Source organism: Phlebotomus papatasi, chromosome 2, assembly GCF_024763615.1.
Source record: "Phlebotomus papatasi isolate M1 chromosome 2, Ppap_2.1, whole genome shotgun sequence".
Lineage (NCBI taxonomy): Eukaryota > Metazoa > Arthropoda > Insecta > Diptera > Psychodidae > Phlebotomus > Phlebotomus papatasi.
The window spans coordinates 51,394,798-51,415,300 of record NC_077223.1 but is presented as its reverse complement, the minus strand read 5'-3'; the positions used below and the strand labels follow the sequence as shown (position 1 = coordinate 51,415,300).

At 31.5% G+C, this 20,503-nt stretch overlaps 1 protein-coding gene across 38 annotated transcripts in view; it reads right to left on the bottom strand.

The window, feature by feature from the left end:
• Positions 1 to 20,503, bottom strand: part of LOC129801532 (CUGBP Elav-like family member 4) — a 966,051-nt gene that overhangs the window by 14,439 nt on the left and 931,109 nt on the right. For 17 of the 38 annotated variants that reach the window (XM_055846701.1, XM_055846705.1, XM_055846706.1 and 14 more), the window contains 4 exons: positions 19,755 to 19,853; positions 8,658 to 8,732; positions 3,885 to 4,061; positions 3,165 to 3,329 (listed from right to left, as the gene is read on the bottom strand). In XM_055846701.1, the coding sequence (XP_055702676.1) occupies positions 3,202 to 3,329; positions 3,885 to 4,061; positions 8,658 to 8,732; positions 19,755 to 19,853 (479 nt within the window). In that variant the 3' untranslated portion in view covers positions 3,165 to 3,201. The remainder of the gene's footprint in view (positions 1 to 3,164; positions 3,330 to 3,884; positions 4,062 to 8,657; positions 8,733 to 19,754; positions 19,854 to 20,503) is intronic. The other 21 variants (XM_055846702.1, XM_055846703.1, XM_055846709.1 and 18 more) reach the window with 3 other exon arrangements.

Genomic DNA, 20,503 nt, shown 5'->3' with positions numbered 1-20,503 from the left:
AAGGTAGAAAAGGCGAACTGGAGATGACACAGACTAAGCGATTGTCACTTTTAGTGCAGATTTTTGTTACCTTTTGCCTTGACAATTTATGTTTGATAAAAGATGTTTTGGCTGGAAAACTTTTGGTAAAAATCTTGAAAATTTCGTCAAATCGGAAAAATGAGATCTCATCAGATCGTTCTCAAAATGTGCATGTACACGTTCTGACTCTGATAGATCACGATTATTATACACATTAAAAACCGATTGTTGTGGCCGTTCGTTTGTCCCATCTGTCTGGACGTCGCGTCCGTCCCATCCATCTGGTCCTTCCCGTCCGTCACATCCATCTGGTCCGTCCCGTCCGTTTCGTTCGTCTCCTCCGTCATATAACCACTCTTGAAGAGAGAACGGAGAGAAATATCGAAAAGCGGTTTTCGGCAAAGGTTAAATATCGCGCGGACGACAGCAGATCGTGATATCAGATCCATCCCCCATTCCGCCATTTTGGAACACTACAAAATTTTGTTTTCTCAATAGCTGAGCCCCTATGGCATAGATCGATCTCTAATGTTACAGCTGGGCCTAAAAGCTTTCGATTAAAAAAAAACTTAATTCCCTCCGATCCCCCTGGCTCGAGCTAGAAGGGGTCAAAAATTCAATATTCCAATGACCGAATCTCCGATTCTAATTATCAGAATTTGAAAAAATTAGAGATTTGGAAAGCTGTCGTTAAATGCTATAAATATTATATTATGAACAAATAATTATCATCCAATTTAATCAAAATTTAATCGATTTTCGGAATTTCGACATCGAATATCTCGGAACTTCCATTTTCAATTTTCTTTAAATTGTAGTATATTGTAGCTGAGGACAAGAGCTTATCAACATTCGGTCGCATTCTACCTTGCCCCGAGCTTATACAGGAACATAACCAGACTGGACCATGTCTTCGATGTTTATCAAACGATTTCGGTAAAATTTTAGTATTTTTTGTATCTGAGATCGAGATCTTTCTGACGATAGGTCGCATCCGTCCCCACCCCACCCCGCTATACTCTGACTCTACTGTTACTAAATCGAAATTGATCGGATTCTAGCTCTAATGTTGTGTAATAGATTTTAATGAACTTTATTTTCTTTGGGTGGCCTTCCGTACTTAAACTATTTAGAATAGAAAATGTCCAGTGATAAGCCCAGATAAGCTTATAGTAGCTGGAATTTTTTACAGGCGACTTCGAAATTCGTGCACCTCTGTGTGCTTACAACTCGGAATGCTTGAAAATTCGATGAAGAGTTGAACTTTGGAGGTAAAGAATCGCGTTGAACAAAGTTTGTTATTATCGGCCTCCAAGAAGAGTTTGCTCGATGCGATTCTTTACCCCCAAAATTCAACTTACAATCGAATTTTCAAACATTAATTTAAACATTTTTGGACCGTTTATTGTACCATTCTTAAAAGAACGTACCTCATAAAAAATAATTAATATACATAACAAGCACTTATTGTTTTCCAAAATTACTGAATTTAATACTAGTTTATCAAAGTTTCTGTTTCAAAAAAAAAAAAAAAAAATTCATATGGTCTTAAATGCAGTAGAAGCCGAATGCCATCATTCCGCATATAAGGGTGTACTATTTAAATTAAGCTACAGCAGATTAGGCAGTATTTTTGTAAAAATGATAAATAAAAATGTAAATAGGTAAGCAGTGAAATATTATTCGGTAAATGGCGTCTACACACTAGTAAATTTTTTTTTAAAAAATGCCTTTTTTAAAAAATTCTGACTTTTCTGCCTACAAGGATAGGGGAAATTTTCTTTAAAAATGCATTTAAAAAAAATCTACTAATGTGTAGACGCCATAAGGGACAATTAAGAAGTTATGCTTCACATTCTATTGATCAAAATGGATTTTTTTACTTGCCGAAATTGAATTTTTGACTAACCATTTTAAATTATTTACTTATCAAATTTACTAATTTGACCAAAAATGATTTTCCTAACAAATTGCTCCCTTAATATGTTTCCAAGAATTTATTTTATCATAACGTATTTTCTTGATAGAATTTTCAGATTTTTTTCTTAGTCAAAGTGTAATTATACAAGTTTATGTACTATTAGTGATATTCATCATTTAAATACATGATTTTATAAAACAAATAAGCCTTACAGTATACGAAAAAATAGATTACTTTCTTCGTTTTGGTTTATCATATGTATAAGACAGTCTATTCTAGGTCTTGATGAATTTTCTTGAATGTGAAAGCTTTTTTTAATAAGTTCGATAAAAAAAGCTATAGACTTTAGAACTCTAATCTATAGAGCCCTTAAAAAATTCCAACTTGGAGAAATGTTTCTCAATTTTTAGAAGAATCTCGATAAAACTTTTAGCAAGTTTACAGAAAAAAAATCCTCTGAAATCCTTCCAATAAGGTTGAATCTATCGAAAAATTTCAATCATTGGTAATTAATGGGTGTTATTTTTGGGAACGGGATATCATAGCGTGGGTTTTTGAGAGACTTTCTCACATTATATACCAGTACATCAACGTATCAACAACAAACCGATAAAAAGTAAGTTTTCCACTAAAGTATCAAAGTTGAACAATATTCTGTATTTTCTCTTTCCAAGTCATTCTTTTTTTTGTGTAGAAGGGGGTAGGTTGGGAAAGTCTTCTTGGAGAATGTTGGAGAACTTATTTCATCGTGTGTCTGTTTCTTCGTTAGATTTTAGTTATTGGTGAGAACGCACCAATGGATTTTTTTCACTGGTTTAAGAGATAGGGTATAGATTGGAGAGTTGGTGTGGGTGTTATATGGTTTTACGACGAAAAGAATTTCCAAACTCCGATAAATTCTGTCGATGAATTTATGTTGGAAACGGGAACGAATATAAAATATAATCCAGTTTCCGTTTAAGATAAAGTATTGTGCACCACAGAAGAGGGCTCTATATTTATATAAGCCATCCTCTTTTCCTCTTCTATACATAATGCACACATAAGTAAATAAAATGAGAAAGGGGAGGAAGTTACTTGGGGGATGGGACTGCTAGAGAGACTTGGGAATGATGATGGAAGTTCGTCTTTGAAGGGGGATATATGAGCAGGATGGGAAAGTGTCGAAGGATTGAAGTGTGATGGAAAATCGATTGAACAGATGAGAAGGAAATTATTGTACCTGAAGCAGTATTGACATTACTGGAGGATACCTCCTGTTAATAAGGTCGACTGGCGTCCTTCGGTCTCTTTAGCTGTACTTTCAGTCTTTTCATTCCAATCTGAAAACCATTCATTGATTGGATAGCTGTTTGAGCACTTGCCGGATTGTCGAACGAAACAAAACCTGCGAATGAGATAAGATAACATTGTTGAGATACTTCCTATCAGGACTAACACAACCCCGTAAAAAAACAATTTTATTTATACGTGAAAAGTCATAAAAATACTTTACAAGGTTTCTTCATTAAAGTCAATGGATACGACAATTTTCTTCCGTGGAAAATATGTTGTGTATATTTTAGAGGTAAAGTCAATTTTCATTTGCGTTCCAATCAATGCATGAAGCTTTCTATCTTTGAATTTTCAAGACTTCATAGCATTGTGCTTTCAGTAAATGGCATTTCTTTTCAATAAAATTGACATTTTTCAAGAAGAAATCTTCCTTTCCACCATATTAGATTTCATTTTACTTCAAGGGCGTTGTTGCTAACCCTAAGTGACAAGGATTGAAAGAATTTTTATGACCCCTAAAGCCAATCCTATACCCGTATTATGTTAACCTTTTACTGAAACAAAATATTTTAGCCTAGAGATTTTTTACTAAAGAAACCTTCCTTCGGTCAATAAATCAAGCTTATCCTGGATAGTGAAAATTGCGTGTTGAAAAATAAAAACTTACCAAAGCATTTACTCTGATTTGTTGCACGATCGATGAAAACCTTTGAACTAATAACGTTGCCAAACGGAAGGAACATTTGCATTAGTTCAGCATCACCAAACTCCTGTGGCAGGTGGTAGATAAATAAATTGCACCCTTCTGGTCCAGAGATGGAGCATCCTGTTAACATTAAATAGTCTTTAAAGAACATTTAAGGAATCCGCCAAGAGGTAAAACATTTCTTTCATTTTTTTTTAAAAATATTTTTTCTCCGTCCATTCTCCAACTTCACAGCAATTTCACTTTCTTCTTGCGGCTTCGTCCAACCCCAAAGAAAGCTTACTCAAGAGTGAATTTGGAAAATGAGAAGCTAAATTCAGAAGATAATTTTAATTGGTGGTTGGAGAGAGACTATACATTGGTCACTCCCATGTGAGTTAATTCCGAGGGCACAGGATATGAAATTTGAGATGGCTGGTGGTGTAATATCCTGTTTATCCAATATCTTTAATTTTTCAGGAATACTCTTTAATGCAGGATCATTATGTTGCAGGGTTAGCACAGGTTCAATATTAATTTTTGGAATTTCTTACTAATTTATGTGCAAGTAACTTGAAGAAGACCATGTTAGGGATTAGGTATCCTTTATCGCCAGTATTTCATTTTTGGACATTTAAATTAAGTTGGTTCATTTGATGACAACATTTTTAAATAATTTTCTTCAAACTCCTTTGTAAAACCAAACTTTTTAAATTAATAAATTTTTAATTGGCACTCTCTGTAATTTAGATTTGAAGCCTCTACTTAGAAATTTTTCTTTTGAATAAATCTCATCCACAAATAATTCTAAATCACGCCTATTTTCGAATATTCTTTGTTTAACAGAAAGATACCGTAGAACTACAAGCATATAAGTCACTCCCACTAACTTAAGCATGGGCGTGGCCTAAAAGATATGTGCTTTTCCACGTTCCCTATGTGAAGTCGTATCGTACAACTTATTAAAAATGCTCAACTTGATTTCTTTAAAAAGATGTTACAGTGAAACTATAGGGACTAGTAACTCGCTAAAAATTTAGTTCAGGGTGTGATTGATCTAAAATCGATGGCACAGAATATAAAAAAAATAAGTCGCGAATGGCCAACTTTACAGGAGAGCGATTTTAAGCTGAGATTTTACATACTCAGTATAGGATTTTTATGATTTGATATCTCTAAACTTTGGGAATAATTAAGTTTCCGGTTCACAGGGAAGGTAAAGAGTGTCAAGAAGTATACGAATACTATAGTTCTTAACTTTAAACATAATTGTAGGCGTGGTCTAAAAATCTCATCCATTAACTAAGCTTTCTATAAGTCATATTGAAAATCATATCATAATAACATTTTCAAAAATGTTAGGTGAAGACGAAAATACAGGTCAGGTGTTAAGTTGTGAGACGGCCTGTATAAACAAACGAATTTAAAATTATATTCGTTAATGCAGTACTAGTCTTGGTTTGAATCAATGCTAACTTTTATTTCCATCTGGCAATTCTTTTTTATTATGCGAGCGAATTGAAGTTGACGTGCCAGTCCTTTTATCATAATAAACAATCGTGAGTGAAATTGTGCTGTGATTAATTTTTTTGTAAAAGAAGGCTTAAAGGCGACGAAAATTTATTCTAAGATAGTAAAGGTACTAAGGGATTCTGCTACTTCAAAACCAACGGTTTGTCGTTGGACATTTGAGTTTCAACGTCGTCGTAAATGCACCCGTCAAATCATTGCTCTACCTGCCGATTTTAATCGGAGGTTTTTTGAATTGTAACGGTATATTCTATAGTACATTCAGAGAAAATCTGTAGATTTTCGGCAGAATTTCTGCCTAAAAAATCTGCAAATTCTCGGCAGAATTTCTGCATTGGAAATCTGCATAGTCTCCATTGTCTCAACAAAAATATTGTTGATTTATCAAGAAACTGTAGAAGTTACAAAGAAAATGGTATGCTCTGCTAACAAGCATTACCGATTAAACATTTTAGATAAATAAAAAAATGCGAGCAAAATTACTAATTTCTTAAAAATCGCCAATCGAATGATACAAAAACGCGAAATTTAGGTCGACACTGTGTTTAAAGATATCCCTTCACTATTCTCTACTTAGAACACGGCGTCGCAGAATTCTTCATTTTATATAAAAACTGTGATATCACAAAGAATAACTCTATTGTATTTTGCAAACTTCAGTGAAAAATATTCCATCTTTTCAGACACAGCTGTCTGGAAAGTCTGGAATGTAGAAAAAAATCTACAGAGAATCGGCAAAATATCTACAGAAATTCGTCAGAGTATGCACCAGGATTCATCAGAAAATCTGCAAAAATTTCTGACGAATTTTGTCCCAAGCCCAAACAAAATTCGTAGGAATATCTACAGATTTCTCGGCAGATTTTCTGCAAAGGTGTAGATATTTCCTGCAGAAATCTTAAAGATATTTGACGAAATTATTTGACGAGCGTTGAAGATGACGGCAGTGGACGACCAAAAATGTGGTAACACCAGAAATTGTTGGGAAAATCCATTTTACGGTTTCTGCAGATCCAAGTATGAGTACACATGAAATTGCTCATACCAGAGGCATTTCAACTGAACGGGTACGATAGATTCTGCATAAAGAATTACATATGAAAAAGCTTCTTGGAAGAGTGGTGCCGCACACACTGACAATGCAACAAGAGTCTGCTCGTAAGCAAATTTCTCAGCGTTATTTGGAACGTTTTAAGAAGAACAAAATTGATTTTATCCATCGGTTTGTTACTATTGGCGAAACATGGATCTATTATTATGATCCTAAGTTGAAACAAGAACAATTGCAATGGACTGAAGAAGAATGTTCAAGTAAAATGGAAAATCTGCAGAAACGGTTTTGGCATCAGTTTTTTGGGATGTTAAAGGCTTTTGTTCAGTTCATTGACCACCTTAAAAAGGGTAAAATAATTAATTTGGAATATTATTGTATCCTTTTGGATAAATTGGATACAAAAAATCATGAAAAAAGACTTAGATTGAAGATTTTCACCAAAACAATGCACAGTGGCAACACAAGACAAGTGTGTTAACCATGTCAAAAAACCATTATCCTCCATATAATATCATCCTTTCAGGATTATGAACATTAGGGATTTTGGCCTTTTCGGGATTCTGGCGTTAGGAATTTTAGCTTTCGGGATTTTGGCTGGCTGCGAGTTTTTCATATCCGGTCTCAGAACTTTTCATCCGAACTCCGAACTATAGGTTCGGTGGAAGTATGGGCCTTAACAAAAAATATTGCTCTATCTAATATTTGTGTATTATTCTCGCAACTGTTCTATTTTTGTTAATACTTTTAAGAGTTTCATCAGACAAGATTCTTGGAATTATTTTGATTCAGGATAGTACAATAAGGGTACTTATTTTATAAGGTTATTTTATAAATTGTTCTGAAATATAATTCCATATAACATTTATAATATTTTAAGTTGTAGGGCGCGGCCTAAATGATCTTATATCATAAGACCTCCTGAAAACCATACAGTATAATATTTCAAAAAGTGCTAGATAAAGTTTTAATGGTTTAATTCGTTAGGTAGTAATCTATTACGAATGGCCTCTACACACTAGAGTAATTTATGTCCATATTAATGCAAATTCCCTTTACTTGTGTAGGAAAAACTCTTCAATATGGATATAAATTTTTCTAATGTGTGAATGGATTGGTGGTGAGCGTTCGTTAAGTCGGTTTTATATAGCGTTATCGTATTTAACATTAAGTTTAACATTGAAAGTTTAAAAATATAATTGTACTTGGCGGTAAATCCTGCAGAAGACGTAATTTAAAATAGTTTTGGGATTAAGCTTATTCCAAAAATTAAATATAACCTTCCTGTAAAACAAATAATTAATAAAAATTACGGTTTTAAAGTGGTGCAAAGACTATACATAATTGTCGGTTTTTTTTTACAATGTAAATAGAATTTCTAATTTGTTTTTTTTTTTTTTTAAGTAGTGACGTTATGGATATATCTTGCAAGTTTTGACTTTAATATTAGTTTAAGTTTTATTGAGTATTCCTGAAAATTGACTGAGAAAATGAAATGGGTGGGAGATTGAAATAATTAATAAGGCCAATACCAAATCCACACTTATAACACATCATTTTGAGTAAAACGCAAAAGTTGATGAACAAAAAGACAACAAAACTGATGATTGAGAACACATAACCTCTCATTACAGCTAGTATATGTAAAAAAAAATATCGAGGAGAAATATTTAATGATGCAACATTGAAAAAGGAACTCTCATAATTTATTTTCCATACGTGTCACGTTAATTGATTAGTTAGTTTACAACATCTTACATCACAATATATATAGAGATTTATTTTAAAAAAAAATCATGGATGAACAAATGAACAAAAGAAAAAAAAATAAGTGGACAAAGAACTGAAGACACAGTCAAAACAAGAGATTAAGGGCAACACTTAACATCAAATGGTCTTTCTTATATCTCTTTTCTTGTGTATTTTTTTTTTTTGAATGTTGGTCTGGGAATATATTTAATGCTTAATATGCCTTAGAAAGCTTCTCAAAATGTCTTCCTCATCTAAAAGCTCTGTGCCACTATTTTTTTTCTCTCATTGTGATATAATTTCAGGGATCTGGAGAATTTTACGGGGGTGGATGATGGGAAGAAATGGAGAAGAAATGGGTGGAAAAAGTTCTCAGGGGAATGAGGATGTTTTGGTGTGGTTTCAGACTTTCTAATGATTCTTACCTTCTCGTTGTGATGCCACAGCGGCCATTGGTTGTGGAATAGCTTGAGGAAACTGTCCATAAACGGCGGGGTAAGCTGTTTGTAAATAATTTACAGTCAAAAACAAAGATACATCAACATCAAGAGCAAGTTTTCATAAATCTCTTTCTCAATATTCACTTCCATGAAGCTCTTTTATCTCCAAAATAAAATAAATTTTAAAACAAAAAAAAACAAGAGGATTTACAAAAAAAAATTATATGGAAGATAATGTTATTTTTATTTTTTTTTTTGAAGCAAAAAATTAAATAAAGGTTGAGTGGTAAACCCGACGAAAACTCATCGGCGTGCAATTGTGAATAAATTGTCACCCGTCATCTGCATAAATAAATTTCACCACCCGCAAATTTGCTATAGAATAATAATGCACCTGGTGCAATTAAAAATTAATTCATCCCCCATCCCTTTTGTCACTCAATTTCATTGGGAATAATTTGCGCCCCTGTTCCACGAGAAAAACTTTTGCGCTCGATAAAATATTAAATAACGTCATTTAGTGGAGTAATTTAGCAATTTTGCAAAGAGCCGATGTACCCCTCTTTGGCACTTTGAGGAAACTTAAATTTTCCTAGAGTAAAAATTATAAAACTGTAATTGAGGCAAACTTATGACGCTGAATTTCAAAATAATATCATAAAAATTGTTAAGGGTGAAGTCATTACTTATGAACTTATGAATTTTCTGAATAAATCTTCGCGTTTTAGACGTCTACGGTTAGAGATAGCGTCTTGGGCCCTAAGGGGGACCCCCATAAATCGACTGAATTATCGTCACTATATTTCTCATTTCCCCCCTCACCCCTTTCCCTCCAAAACAATGTTTTTTAGGATTGCTCAAAAACGCGTCGTGCGACTTTTTCATTTTTGGATGAGTTTTATGGTGTCTACACACTAGAAGCAATTTTCGTCAAAAATTGACTTTAAAAACAAAACATTCTGACGTTTCTGCTTACAGGCATTTTTTAATAGAAATTGCTTCTAGTGTGTAGAGGCCTTTAGAGATTACTTAGGCGGACATTCGACCATGTGTGAAAATACCGTCGAATCATTCCTACACAAAGAGAAATCCGAAAAAGTCAAAGCAGCATTCCGGAAAAGTTCATTTTACCCTGCAGAATTAATCCGAAATCGGTGTAAATATTACCCTCTTTAGGTGTATTATGGGTTAAAATTATCCTTTTTCATGTTAATTTTATCCTTAAAAATGTGTAAAATTAACATTGAAAAATGTTGATATATTTTACGCCTAAGAAGTGTTAAAGTTATGAGGAAAAAAAAATTAATCGCAGCCTCTTTTTTTTCTCAGTGTAATAACGGTTTTTCAAGGTCAAAAGTTAAAAATGCTCTGGAGAGCACATTTAACAAGCAAATGCGGTTATGTTTGAGCTTGTTGGAAAGGTCTTCTCGTTCCTATCGGTTCAGAACGGTGATGAATTTATTAAAAAATCAATTATATTGCTCCTGAGGTGTATTTTGGGCACTGTCTCGAGTGATTTATAAATCGGTTCAAAACGGTTCTAAACCGGTTATGTAAGTAAGGTAAATAACAATAAGTAATTTTCACCAAAAAACCAATTCTATCACTCTTAGAACTATTCTGAGGATCTTTTGAACGATTTATGAATCGATTTAAATCGGTTGACAACGGGTTAACAATTGATGATGCGAAAGTACTTTTGGAGGTTTAGTATCTAAGTCACTAGTTCGAGCACTTCGCAAAGGCTGGGATGCTTTGCCATAACTTTTTTATCCATATTTTCTTTGAGTTAAAATCGTATGATGAATCGGAACCATTCTTTTTATATTTTTTCTAAAAGCTATTCTGGAATTCCTGCAGTGGATATTTTTATGCAAAATGCTCCTAAATAGTGTGAGATTGTCAAAAGGAGGTGCATGAACTCTATATGTAAAATTCAACGTGCCCCAGAAAATTTCACCCCAACTTCGTCTATCGATTCCTTTTTGTGGGGACGTTGTATGTGCCTTTTCCCACGATACATTACTCAGAAAGATGATGGCATATCATTAAAAGTTGAACCACAAACTAGACATTAGATACCAATGTATCGGGACTGATATAAAAGAATACTTTATATAAGAAATTAAGTAAAATTATCTTTAGTTCATTAATATTGAATATCAAAGATTGAAAACTCTTGGTGGGAAAATTCATAGAGATACTTGAAGTTGCAGAATTGTTTCACGTGCATTTTTAAACATGTTTATCAAAGTTTTCGCAAGAGTTTCCATAAATTTTCCCATACAAAAGTATTTACAGTGCTAGTTGTCAATTCGTTACTTCGTGTGCATTTTTTTTTTAAAAATTGATATAAAAAAATTATGGAAATATGATACCAAAACTTTAGAAATTTAGTAATAGTCACTTTAATAACTTTTTTTGTTTTTATTTAAATTAAATAATTCGGTTTTAATTGTGTTAGGAAATATATTTACAAAATAACTGAATATTGTTCTTAGCGTAATATTAGGGGGAAGTTCTGGAAATGTTGCTTTAAGATCTAATTCTGAGAACATGTGAGGTATAATTTCAAAGAGGCTCATGGGGCACTATCCTGTTTATATAATAAATAATTTAAAGTAATTCAGAATATTCAACGAGAAAACGTAACAAGTTTTTTCACCTCGGAGGTCATAATTAAGTTTTTCTTTAATGTTTTATTAAAAGAAAAATTTAATAATAGAAGGAAACAAAATCGATAAGTTATACGAGTTATACCTTTCTAATTTTTTGAAAGTTCGAAAATTTTTAAATTGTGAATATATTTTTATTGAATTTTTCAAAATCTTTCAAGCCCAAAAATTATACTCCCATAAGTAATCTTGAAAATTTTATTCTTTTAAATTTAAATAATATATTTTCATATCAAAAATAAATAATTTCTCAAGAAGTAAAATGATCTTTTTAATATTCAGTTCAGTTTTAGATCTTTAAAAGATCTAACATTTGCTTATATAATTATTATATTCGAGAAATTAATTAGGTAAGTTACGACAAAATACATATTATATCTTTTTACTTATAAATAAATTTTATTATATCATTTAATGATTTGCTAATGATGGTTAAAGGGTCTCACAGACTAAAAAACAGTATATTTTCTTTACATCTTTTTTCCACAAAATAAAAAAAAATTAATTCGATCTCTTAAGCATATAAATGCACAACATTTTAAGTATATATTTTGAAGTTTTCATTTCAAAATTTTAAAAATATAGCTATTAGGATCTGATTTTAAGGGACGGTTATTTTTGAAGAAAAAAGAAAATGTACTTTTTTGTGAACAAGTTTTCTCTGAGTGTCTTTATCTTACTAAATATTTCCTTTTACCTGATGGGCTAATCTCGTACTTGAACGATAGATTTTCCTTTATTTTGATAACAACTTATTCTGCAAGACAAAACGTACGGTGTAAAACACCCCGAAAATGGTTTTTCTTTGTATAAAATTCTGCCTAAAATCCAAATTTCATTTTCAAAAAAAAAAAAAAAAGTACCATTCAAGCACGAGTTTAACTCATCAGCTAAAAGGAAATATTAAGTTTTTTGAGGTCAGATAAAGAATCTCTGAGAAGTCTTGCCAACGGTAAAGTATGTATTTCCAAAAAGATTTTCGAAAATCTGGTCCCAATTTGGCTGAATTTTGAAGATTTTTAAATGAAAATTTCAGAAAATATAGTTTAAATGCTGTACTTTTTTATGCTTACAAAATTTAAATAAAAATAAAAATTTATTATATTGAAAAAGAAGAAGAAATTAAAGATAAATATTGTGTTGCCTATTCTTTTGACCTACGTAACCCCTTAAGGGGTTATATGGGTCTATTAGGTTAAATTTTTTTTTTATTTTTTATTTTATGGTTATAACATTTGAAAAATATTTTCTGAAAATTTCAGGTCAATCGGAGTAAAACTCTCGGGGGTAGAGCCGTTTTTGTTATGCATTCCGTCCGCGCGCGCATATTGTTGTAAAACTTTAAACGCGTTTTTCTCAAAACACCGTTTTACAATGCTGTAGTCAAGATTACTCAGAGTCTACTGAATCGATCTTTCTGAAATTTTCCTTACTTGTTTTGAGAAGTATTATCTAGTGTTTGAACGAAGGATTTGCACTCCCTTTAATCAGAACCATTTTTATAAGGCAAAAAACAAACGATCAGTAAAAAGTTCTAAATGGGCAGTAAAAAATTAAAAATGAGCAGTAAAATATCTAATTATGATCAGTAAAAACCTTAAATCTTTACAAAAATGGACCTAATTTATATATTTAACATTTAAAATAGTTCCATATAAAGTGTAAAGCCCTTTATTTTCCCTTTGCCAAGATTTGGACGAAAATATCACTGTTTCAAAGTTTTTTGTTACTGATCAATTTTAACTTTTTACTGCTCATTTATTCAATGCCTTTTTATAATACAAAATGTGTTGAAAAATAGGGTAAAATCAATACTTTTTTTTTTAAACTTTTGCCAAAAATCCAAATTTTGTTTTTTTTTTTTTTCAAAAATCCTTCGTTCATCCACGGGTCCAACCAATCCTCTAACACAGTATATTCGGTTTTTTTTTTTGATTTCAGATGAACCTACTGGGAGAAATTTTGCCTACCGCAAGGTCTGTTTTTTGAGGAATGGTTCCAAAAATCAGCTAGCAACGGTCGAATTTTCAAAATTTTTCAATTTTTTTAAAATTTTTTTTTTCTAAATTTACTCTTTCATATCCCAAAAGTTGGAATTTTTAAAATATTTTCTACACAATAAATTATTATCAGAAAAATGCTTATTTTTTGACCATGTAACCCCTTAAGTTACTAAAGTGAGTATAAAGCGTTGTCTAGAATGAACTTTTTCTCACGATTTTTATTGTGATTTTTTTTATAGGGGAATGTTGGCATGGTTCGCACAGAGTGAACCTTCAAACAACGCAAATTTTCTCTTTGTTGACAAAGAGCTAGTTCGTTATTTCTTAGCCATAAGATAGATAATTATTAAGTTCATGAGACGAGATGAGAAATGGTAAGTCAGCTCTTTGCAAACAAAGAATAAATTCACATCGTTTAAAGGTACACTCTGTGCGAACCATGCCTACATTCCCCTATCGTTTTATATTTGTTAAATGTTAACCCATTTCACTTTATAGAAAAAAGCATAATAAAATTATTTTCGATAAAGAAAATAAGAGTAAATTATCAAATAAAATTTGGAATATATATTCTGATATAATTACATAAACCGTAACTTAATTGAAAAAAATCGTTGAAAATCATGTGAATGCCTGCGAACTCATTATTGAATGACCTATTATTAAAATCCCTGCTCAATTATATTTTTGTACTTTAAATTAAAAATCATTAATATGGTAATTTAAATCCATTTTGGTATTCCAAATTTCAAATTAAAGTTCATATTTCATTCTGGCAAATTGTTCAATTTTAGGCCCAAATTTTCTTTTATTGGGTATTTTCAGATATTTTACCATTCAGTTAAAATCATTGCCTTCATCACAGATCAAAGAAACTTTGGAATCATTCTCACTATTTGTATTAAATTATAAATATTTATATTAATACTTTAGTTCTGTGTATCATCTTTTGTAAAACAGTTTGTAAAGTAGAAATTGTTCCATACTTTTCCAACTACATATTTTTTTTATTAAATATATTTTGCCTAAGTGACTTCAAACTATTTAAAAATATTTTAAAATTTTCTGAAAGATAAATCACACATTGTTCTAGTCAATTGTGAATGCAGCATAACGTTTGAATCTCGGGTAGAGCTTTTACCAGGCGCCTCCATCTCGAGACCGACATTAATTTTACTGCAATTTCATTCATTCACTGTTCATTTATTTTATTCCAATTTCCTCCTGCAGCCTATTGATGACTTTTTGCTATGGTAGTTGATAGAAGGGGAGGGGTGGCGTTTGAAAAATTTAATAATACACCCAAAGAGACGGATAAAAATAAATGGAAAATTATTATGTGTAATTCAATGGGACTGTTGGATGGAAGCTTTTATGGCTTTCAAAAATTCAGACGAGAGAGACTTCGATGATGGAGAAGGAAATAAATCAAATAAATATTTGAAATATAATTTTTTAAAGCCGCCAATAGGGTGATTTTATGTGATTGCTGAGGGAGGGTAGCGGTGGTAAAGTGTCCGTTTGGAAATCATCGACAAACGTAGGCTGATTTTTTATGGCGGTACTCCTAGGCATTGTTGAGTGAGAAAGACATGAAAGAGTTGCCGGTGGAACCAGTATGCTATATACATAATGTATTAAAATTTTCCAATTATTTTGTCATTCATGTGAAAAGTTTTATTTTTGTCCTATCGTGGAGTATGGGAAGATGGGTCTCCCTGTTTCACTTTTTTTTTTTTTGGCTGGGAGGCTAGAAAACCGAAAAATGATATGCAACCCACCCATACCTTCCAATATGTTACAATTTGATGTGTTTTTAATGTGTTTTCGTATTACAATATTTACGAATTGTGTCAGTGATATATTTAATGTGTCTCTGTGTGTGTCTCATAATTGTATATGGATTTTTCTTTGTGCCTTCACCAAAATGCCCAACCCCAGATATTTTATTACATTAAATTTATTATTCAACATTGTGCCGGAACGATACTTTCACCCCACCCCATCCCACCTCATCCTCATCCTTCTTCCTAAGTATCCTGACAAATGGGTCAAAAATTAATGAGAAAATGGAAGCTTTTCCTCTTCTTTTTTTTCTCACCATATAACCTCCCATACCCCCATTGAGACTAAGAACAGCATAGAAAAAAATAGACGAAGGATCTGTGGAAAGTGGTGTGCACATAAAATAATATTTAATAGGATGAACAAGTGGTGGAAAGTGGAAAATTCTTATGATAATTGTAATGTGTTTCTCTATTAAGTGTGAAAATAGATAGAGAGGAAATAGAGCATGTGTGCGCGCCAGGCAGGCGTCAAAATTCACGACAAAACGTCGTCATAGTGTCTTGAGGCGACACACCCAACTGTGAAGGGACACTGAAGAGACGGAGAAGAGGTGAATACTGAATTAAAACCTATTTAGTTCAGGGATTATCATCGTACTTATAAAATCACAGGCCTTATGGTATTATCTTTCAGTATAATTTTTTGAACAATCAATACGACTTTTCGAAGTTTTTGAAATTTTGTCACTAAAAACTAAATAAAAATAATCTAATTTCGAATCAAAAGGATAAATTCATGAGTTTAACTAGATAAAACAAGTTATGCAGAATTCTAATGAACTCTGCGATTTTCTGTTTATAAGCAAAAATTTAGCCAAGGCCAATAATTTATCTTATACAATACACCATTTCGCCTTTATCCCAGACACTCTTTGCTACATTTGACAAAGAGAACAAAATTGCCTTCATAATACACAAACAGCAACCGTAGTCAAAAATAGTCTGGTTACGGTTATGAAAATATTCTGAGTTCTAGTTAATGTTTCCAGTACACCTTGGAGATCAAAATTTCCGTTTCTTCTCTTAGTGTTGCGTATGTTACACTAATTTTGCACTCAAACCTAAATTGAATTTCTTGTGATGTTCACGAGAGGAAGAAGTGTACAGAATATAGGGCTAGGAATATGGAATACTTTTTAACCCATTCCTTACCATGGTATTATACGTCATACGCAAATTGAGTGATTTTGATTTATTCCTGGGCAATTTTTATCGCAATTACTGTCGGGAATGGATTTTTAGTAACTTTAGTTCTTCAAATACTTGGGAAAAATAGTCCGACAGAGATGAAATTCCATTTTGTTATTGTTTTCTTACTTCGCGAAAGATTATGCAAAATTTTTGCTCAAAATGGCGAAGCTTAATTTTCCTTAATGTTGATTTAGGTTTAATTTCCGGTTGGTTTTGGTTCAGAATTGTCCGAAAAACAAATACCTTTCAAATGAGTTAAAACTTGTCCCAATCGGTTAAGAAGACAATGCGTTCTCTAGGGATGATTAAATTTACCATCTTGAAAAACCATTCTAAAGTATCCAAGATATAATAAGGTGCCAAAAAATATAGATTTAACCCATTCCTTACCATGTTATTATATATCATACGCAAATTGAGTGATTTTATATGATTTATTCTTGGGCAACTTATATTCGAATTTCTGTCGGAAATGGATTTTTAGTAACTTTAGTCCTTCAATTACTTGGAAAATATAGCCCAACAGAGATGGCAGTACATTTGATGTTCTTTTTTTGCTTTGCGGAAAGTCATCCAAAATTTTTGCTCAAAATGGCGAACGAAAAATTTTAAATCCCGCCGAATTTGTTAAAATTGGCCCCTTTCCTCTTTTCTGATTTGAATTCTACTTGCCAATTTGTTTTCATGGATAGTTACTCTATCTAAATCAATAGAGTTTGTAATGAATTAATGCACAGATTTTTAATTCAGCGACCGTTAAGACGTGCGTTTGACTGGCGCCCCCCGCGCCCCATAGTTTTTTTTCTTTTCAAAAAATTCATCTATTAATCTGTAGGAAACTAATCCTTAAATATGAACATTCTATCTCAAGTTTTTCTGGTACATTGACTGAATGGGTTAAGAAGCCAAGAGTTTTTTTCAATTTTATAAAATTCTTTTATTCCAAAAAGTTAAGTTAAGATGATTAAGCTGTGTTTTTGTAAATATGGGTTAAGCAATTAAATAAGTGGAGTACCGGCTCTGTTTAACAGTGTACATGTGTGTGTATACATAAATAGTCTAGAGGTGGGGTATCTGACGAATTATATTGGATTCAGATCCGGTGTTCGTCTAGGGCAGCTTCTTTTCCTCAATTAAAAACTCAATTTTTTCTCCAAAGCTTTTGACCCTTGGTATGGGTCTTCCTAAATTGACCCACTAAGGAAGACCCATATCAAAGGTCGAAAGCTTTGGAGAAAAAATTGAGTTTTTAATTGAGGAAAAGAAGCTGCCCCTAACGAACACCGGAAGATCTGAATCCAATACATGAATAGGTTTAGAAGTAAACTTATCAGACAGGTTTTGAATGCAAATTGAATTAATTTAAATTTAAAGTGAATGATTTTTCGCACTTCCGAAAGGAAGAAATAGAAAACAGTAGAAAAAATAAGAAATATACATTGCCTTTGACTTTTAAAGGCTTTCAGGTTAATCGACAACAATTTAAAAAAAAGTTATCAGCAAAAAATTGAAGTTTAGTCAGTAAAAACCCATTACTTTACAAAAATGAGTATAACTTATTCAATAAACATATCAACTCCAAAATTCATTATGAATCTTTTATTTTTTTTAGTTTTGATTATTTATAATCTGTATATCAGTTTCAAAGTTGAGTATTTAAAAAAGTGTTTTTTTATTTAACAATTTTCAGTGATTATTAACATTCAATCACCCAATAAATTATTTATTTAAATTTTGCAAATTTTAAAATTTTTGTTAAAAAAACGTAACGGTATTTTCAGAATTTTTTTTTCGATTATCAGCCTTTTAGAATGTCTAAAGGAAAAATCTGATTTTTGGATTCAGCTGTCTTTTCCGCTTTGATAAGTCTAAAAACAATGATATAAAATAATATATGTAGGCTGCACGCACATCAAAGTCAAAAATTATTTATACAAATTAAATTTATTTGAATAATTGTGATAATTCATAAATTGTATTTATTAAGTAGTTGTACTAATTATTCGTAACTCATAACTAATTTTAAAATTGGATGTATTATGCTATTTTTTTTATATTTTCACATTAATGTTCTTATTTACCTTATTTTTTAATGATTTTATTTTTAAAAGATTGCATTTTCCTTATTTCCAAATTTGGTACTATCTCTCAATTGATTTAAATAAATCTTGAAAAATACTTAAGAATTTTCCGGTTAATCTCGAACTTTTCTAATAACTCTTATAATTATCTCATGAGAAGGACGATATAACTTTCTTCATCAAATTGATTAATATACAATCAATTTCAAAGTCCTGCATTAAAATCACGTTATTCAAAAAATGTTCTAAAAAACATTTTGCAAACTTAATACTTAATTTAATGAACTATCCCGGACTTTGTATTGCACCAACTGCAAGTGCAATATAAATCCAATTCTGCAATTTTATCATCAATTTTCAGTGTAATATCCAAAAGTCTCCATTTGTGACCATATCCCTGCACCCAGTACCCCAAAAACACCTCATTAAAACATGTGTCATGGAATTTGTGCGCATTAAATTGTCCCTCGTGGAATTATTTGCAATTTTATGTCAATCAGTGGTTTTACGGATTTAAATTCCCATTCAATGACAAAATCCCTGCGTTCACCATTGTGGGTGCAAAAAAAATTTGCCTGATGCCTGAAAATATATTTCTGGGCATATTTTGTACCAACATTTAAAGATGAACAACAAAAAAAAAATAAAGGAAAGTAACATAAAATTAAAAAAAAAAACAACAACATATTAAGAGACAAGGATATTTAACACAAAAGTGATGACAATGACCCCACTTTTTCATGTGTATTACTTAATAATTAAAGTGTCACACAACATTGATATATATATAAAGATATTTAAAGTAGCTACATCTATAATATATATATTTATATTCAGATAACAAAAATAAAAGACAATGAGTTAAAACGTAAAATAGGTTTAATGTAATACAGTGAAAAGTGATACTTATATAAAATTCACATTATATTCAGAGAAAAAAAAAACAATAAAAAGGATAAATAAGATACATTTATTATTTAAATTATTACAACACCTAATATTAAAATATCGGGAATGCTCAATGTGATTCTTAACGGCTTCTTCCCGCAATTCTCATCGTCATTTTTCACGTGGATCAAAACATTGATTTTTTTTTTAATTTAAAATAAAAAAACAATCAAGATATGTAAAATACATTCATTTGGCCACAATACTTTGTCAAGAAAACTGACAATGAAAAAAGTGAGAGAGATAATTTGCACATTAGGGGATGCGATGGTATATGAGAGCATAAAGGTAGCGGATGGACGAATGATAGGGGTGAAGAGTGAAAAGGATTACTCACCAACACCTGGATACGGTTGCATTCCAGGATACGCAGCATGCTGAAGAGCCGCATCTCCATTTGGTAGTCCTTGCGTTGGAATTGATAAGTGAAGGGCATCTTAAGAAAAAAAAAAAAATAAAAACGGTTTAATTCAGCAATTTGAATTGAAAAGATTTCGTAGTTGAAGGTCCTTGACGTATAGTTTTTATTGTAACTACATAAACGGCTCTAAAATAAGGATATTTATTTTAAATCTGTGGCTTTTATAATCCTATTCTATTTTATTTTTATTACATTTTTTATTAAAGTTTCATGTTAAACTTTTAAAAATGTATTATTAGTAATTTTTGTAACTCGAACATTAAAATACCGAGTTTAAGGAGGGACATAGGGGATTGTACTAAAGTTTTATGTACAAAGTTTAAGAAATTTGATTTTTATATTTTGAAATATTATAATTCAATAGTAATGCACAGTTTTACTTAGCTTCATCAATTCTCAGTTTATAATTCGAAAACGAATAAATTGTCAGGATCGAATTTGTTTTTATCAAGAGCCTTTTAATTTTTAAAATCTTGATTGTCAAGGTAACATGAGATAACCGTTCCAGAATTTGTGTTATTAAGTTAGATTTTAGACAATCTAATTTACCATTTTCATATGCTTGGTAAATAGTTTCGTGCGGTTCGGGTAACCATCGGGCGTCTTCCTGGTGGCGGATAGGGAAAGGCTATAATCGGTCCTAAAGTCGGTTACAGATTCTTTAG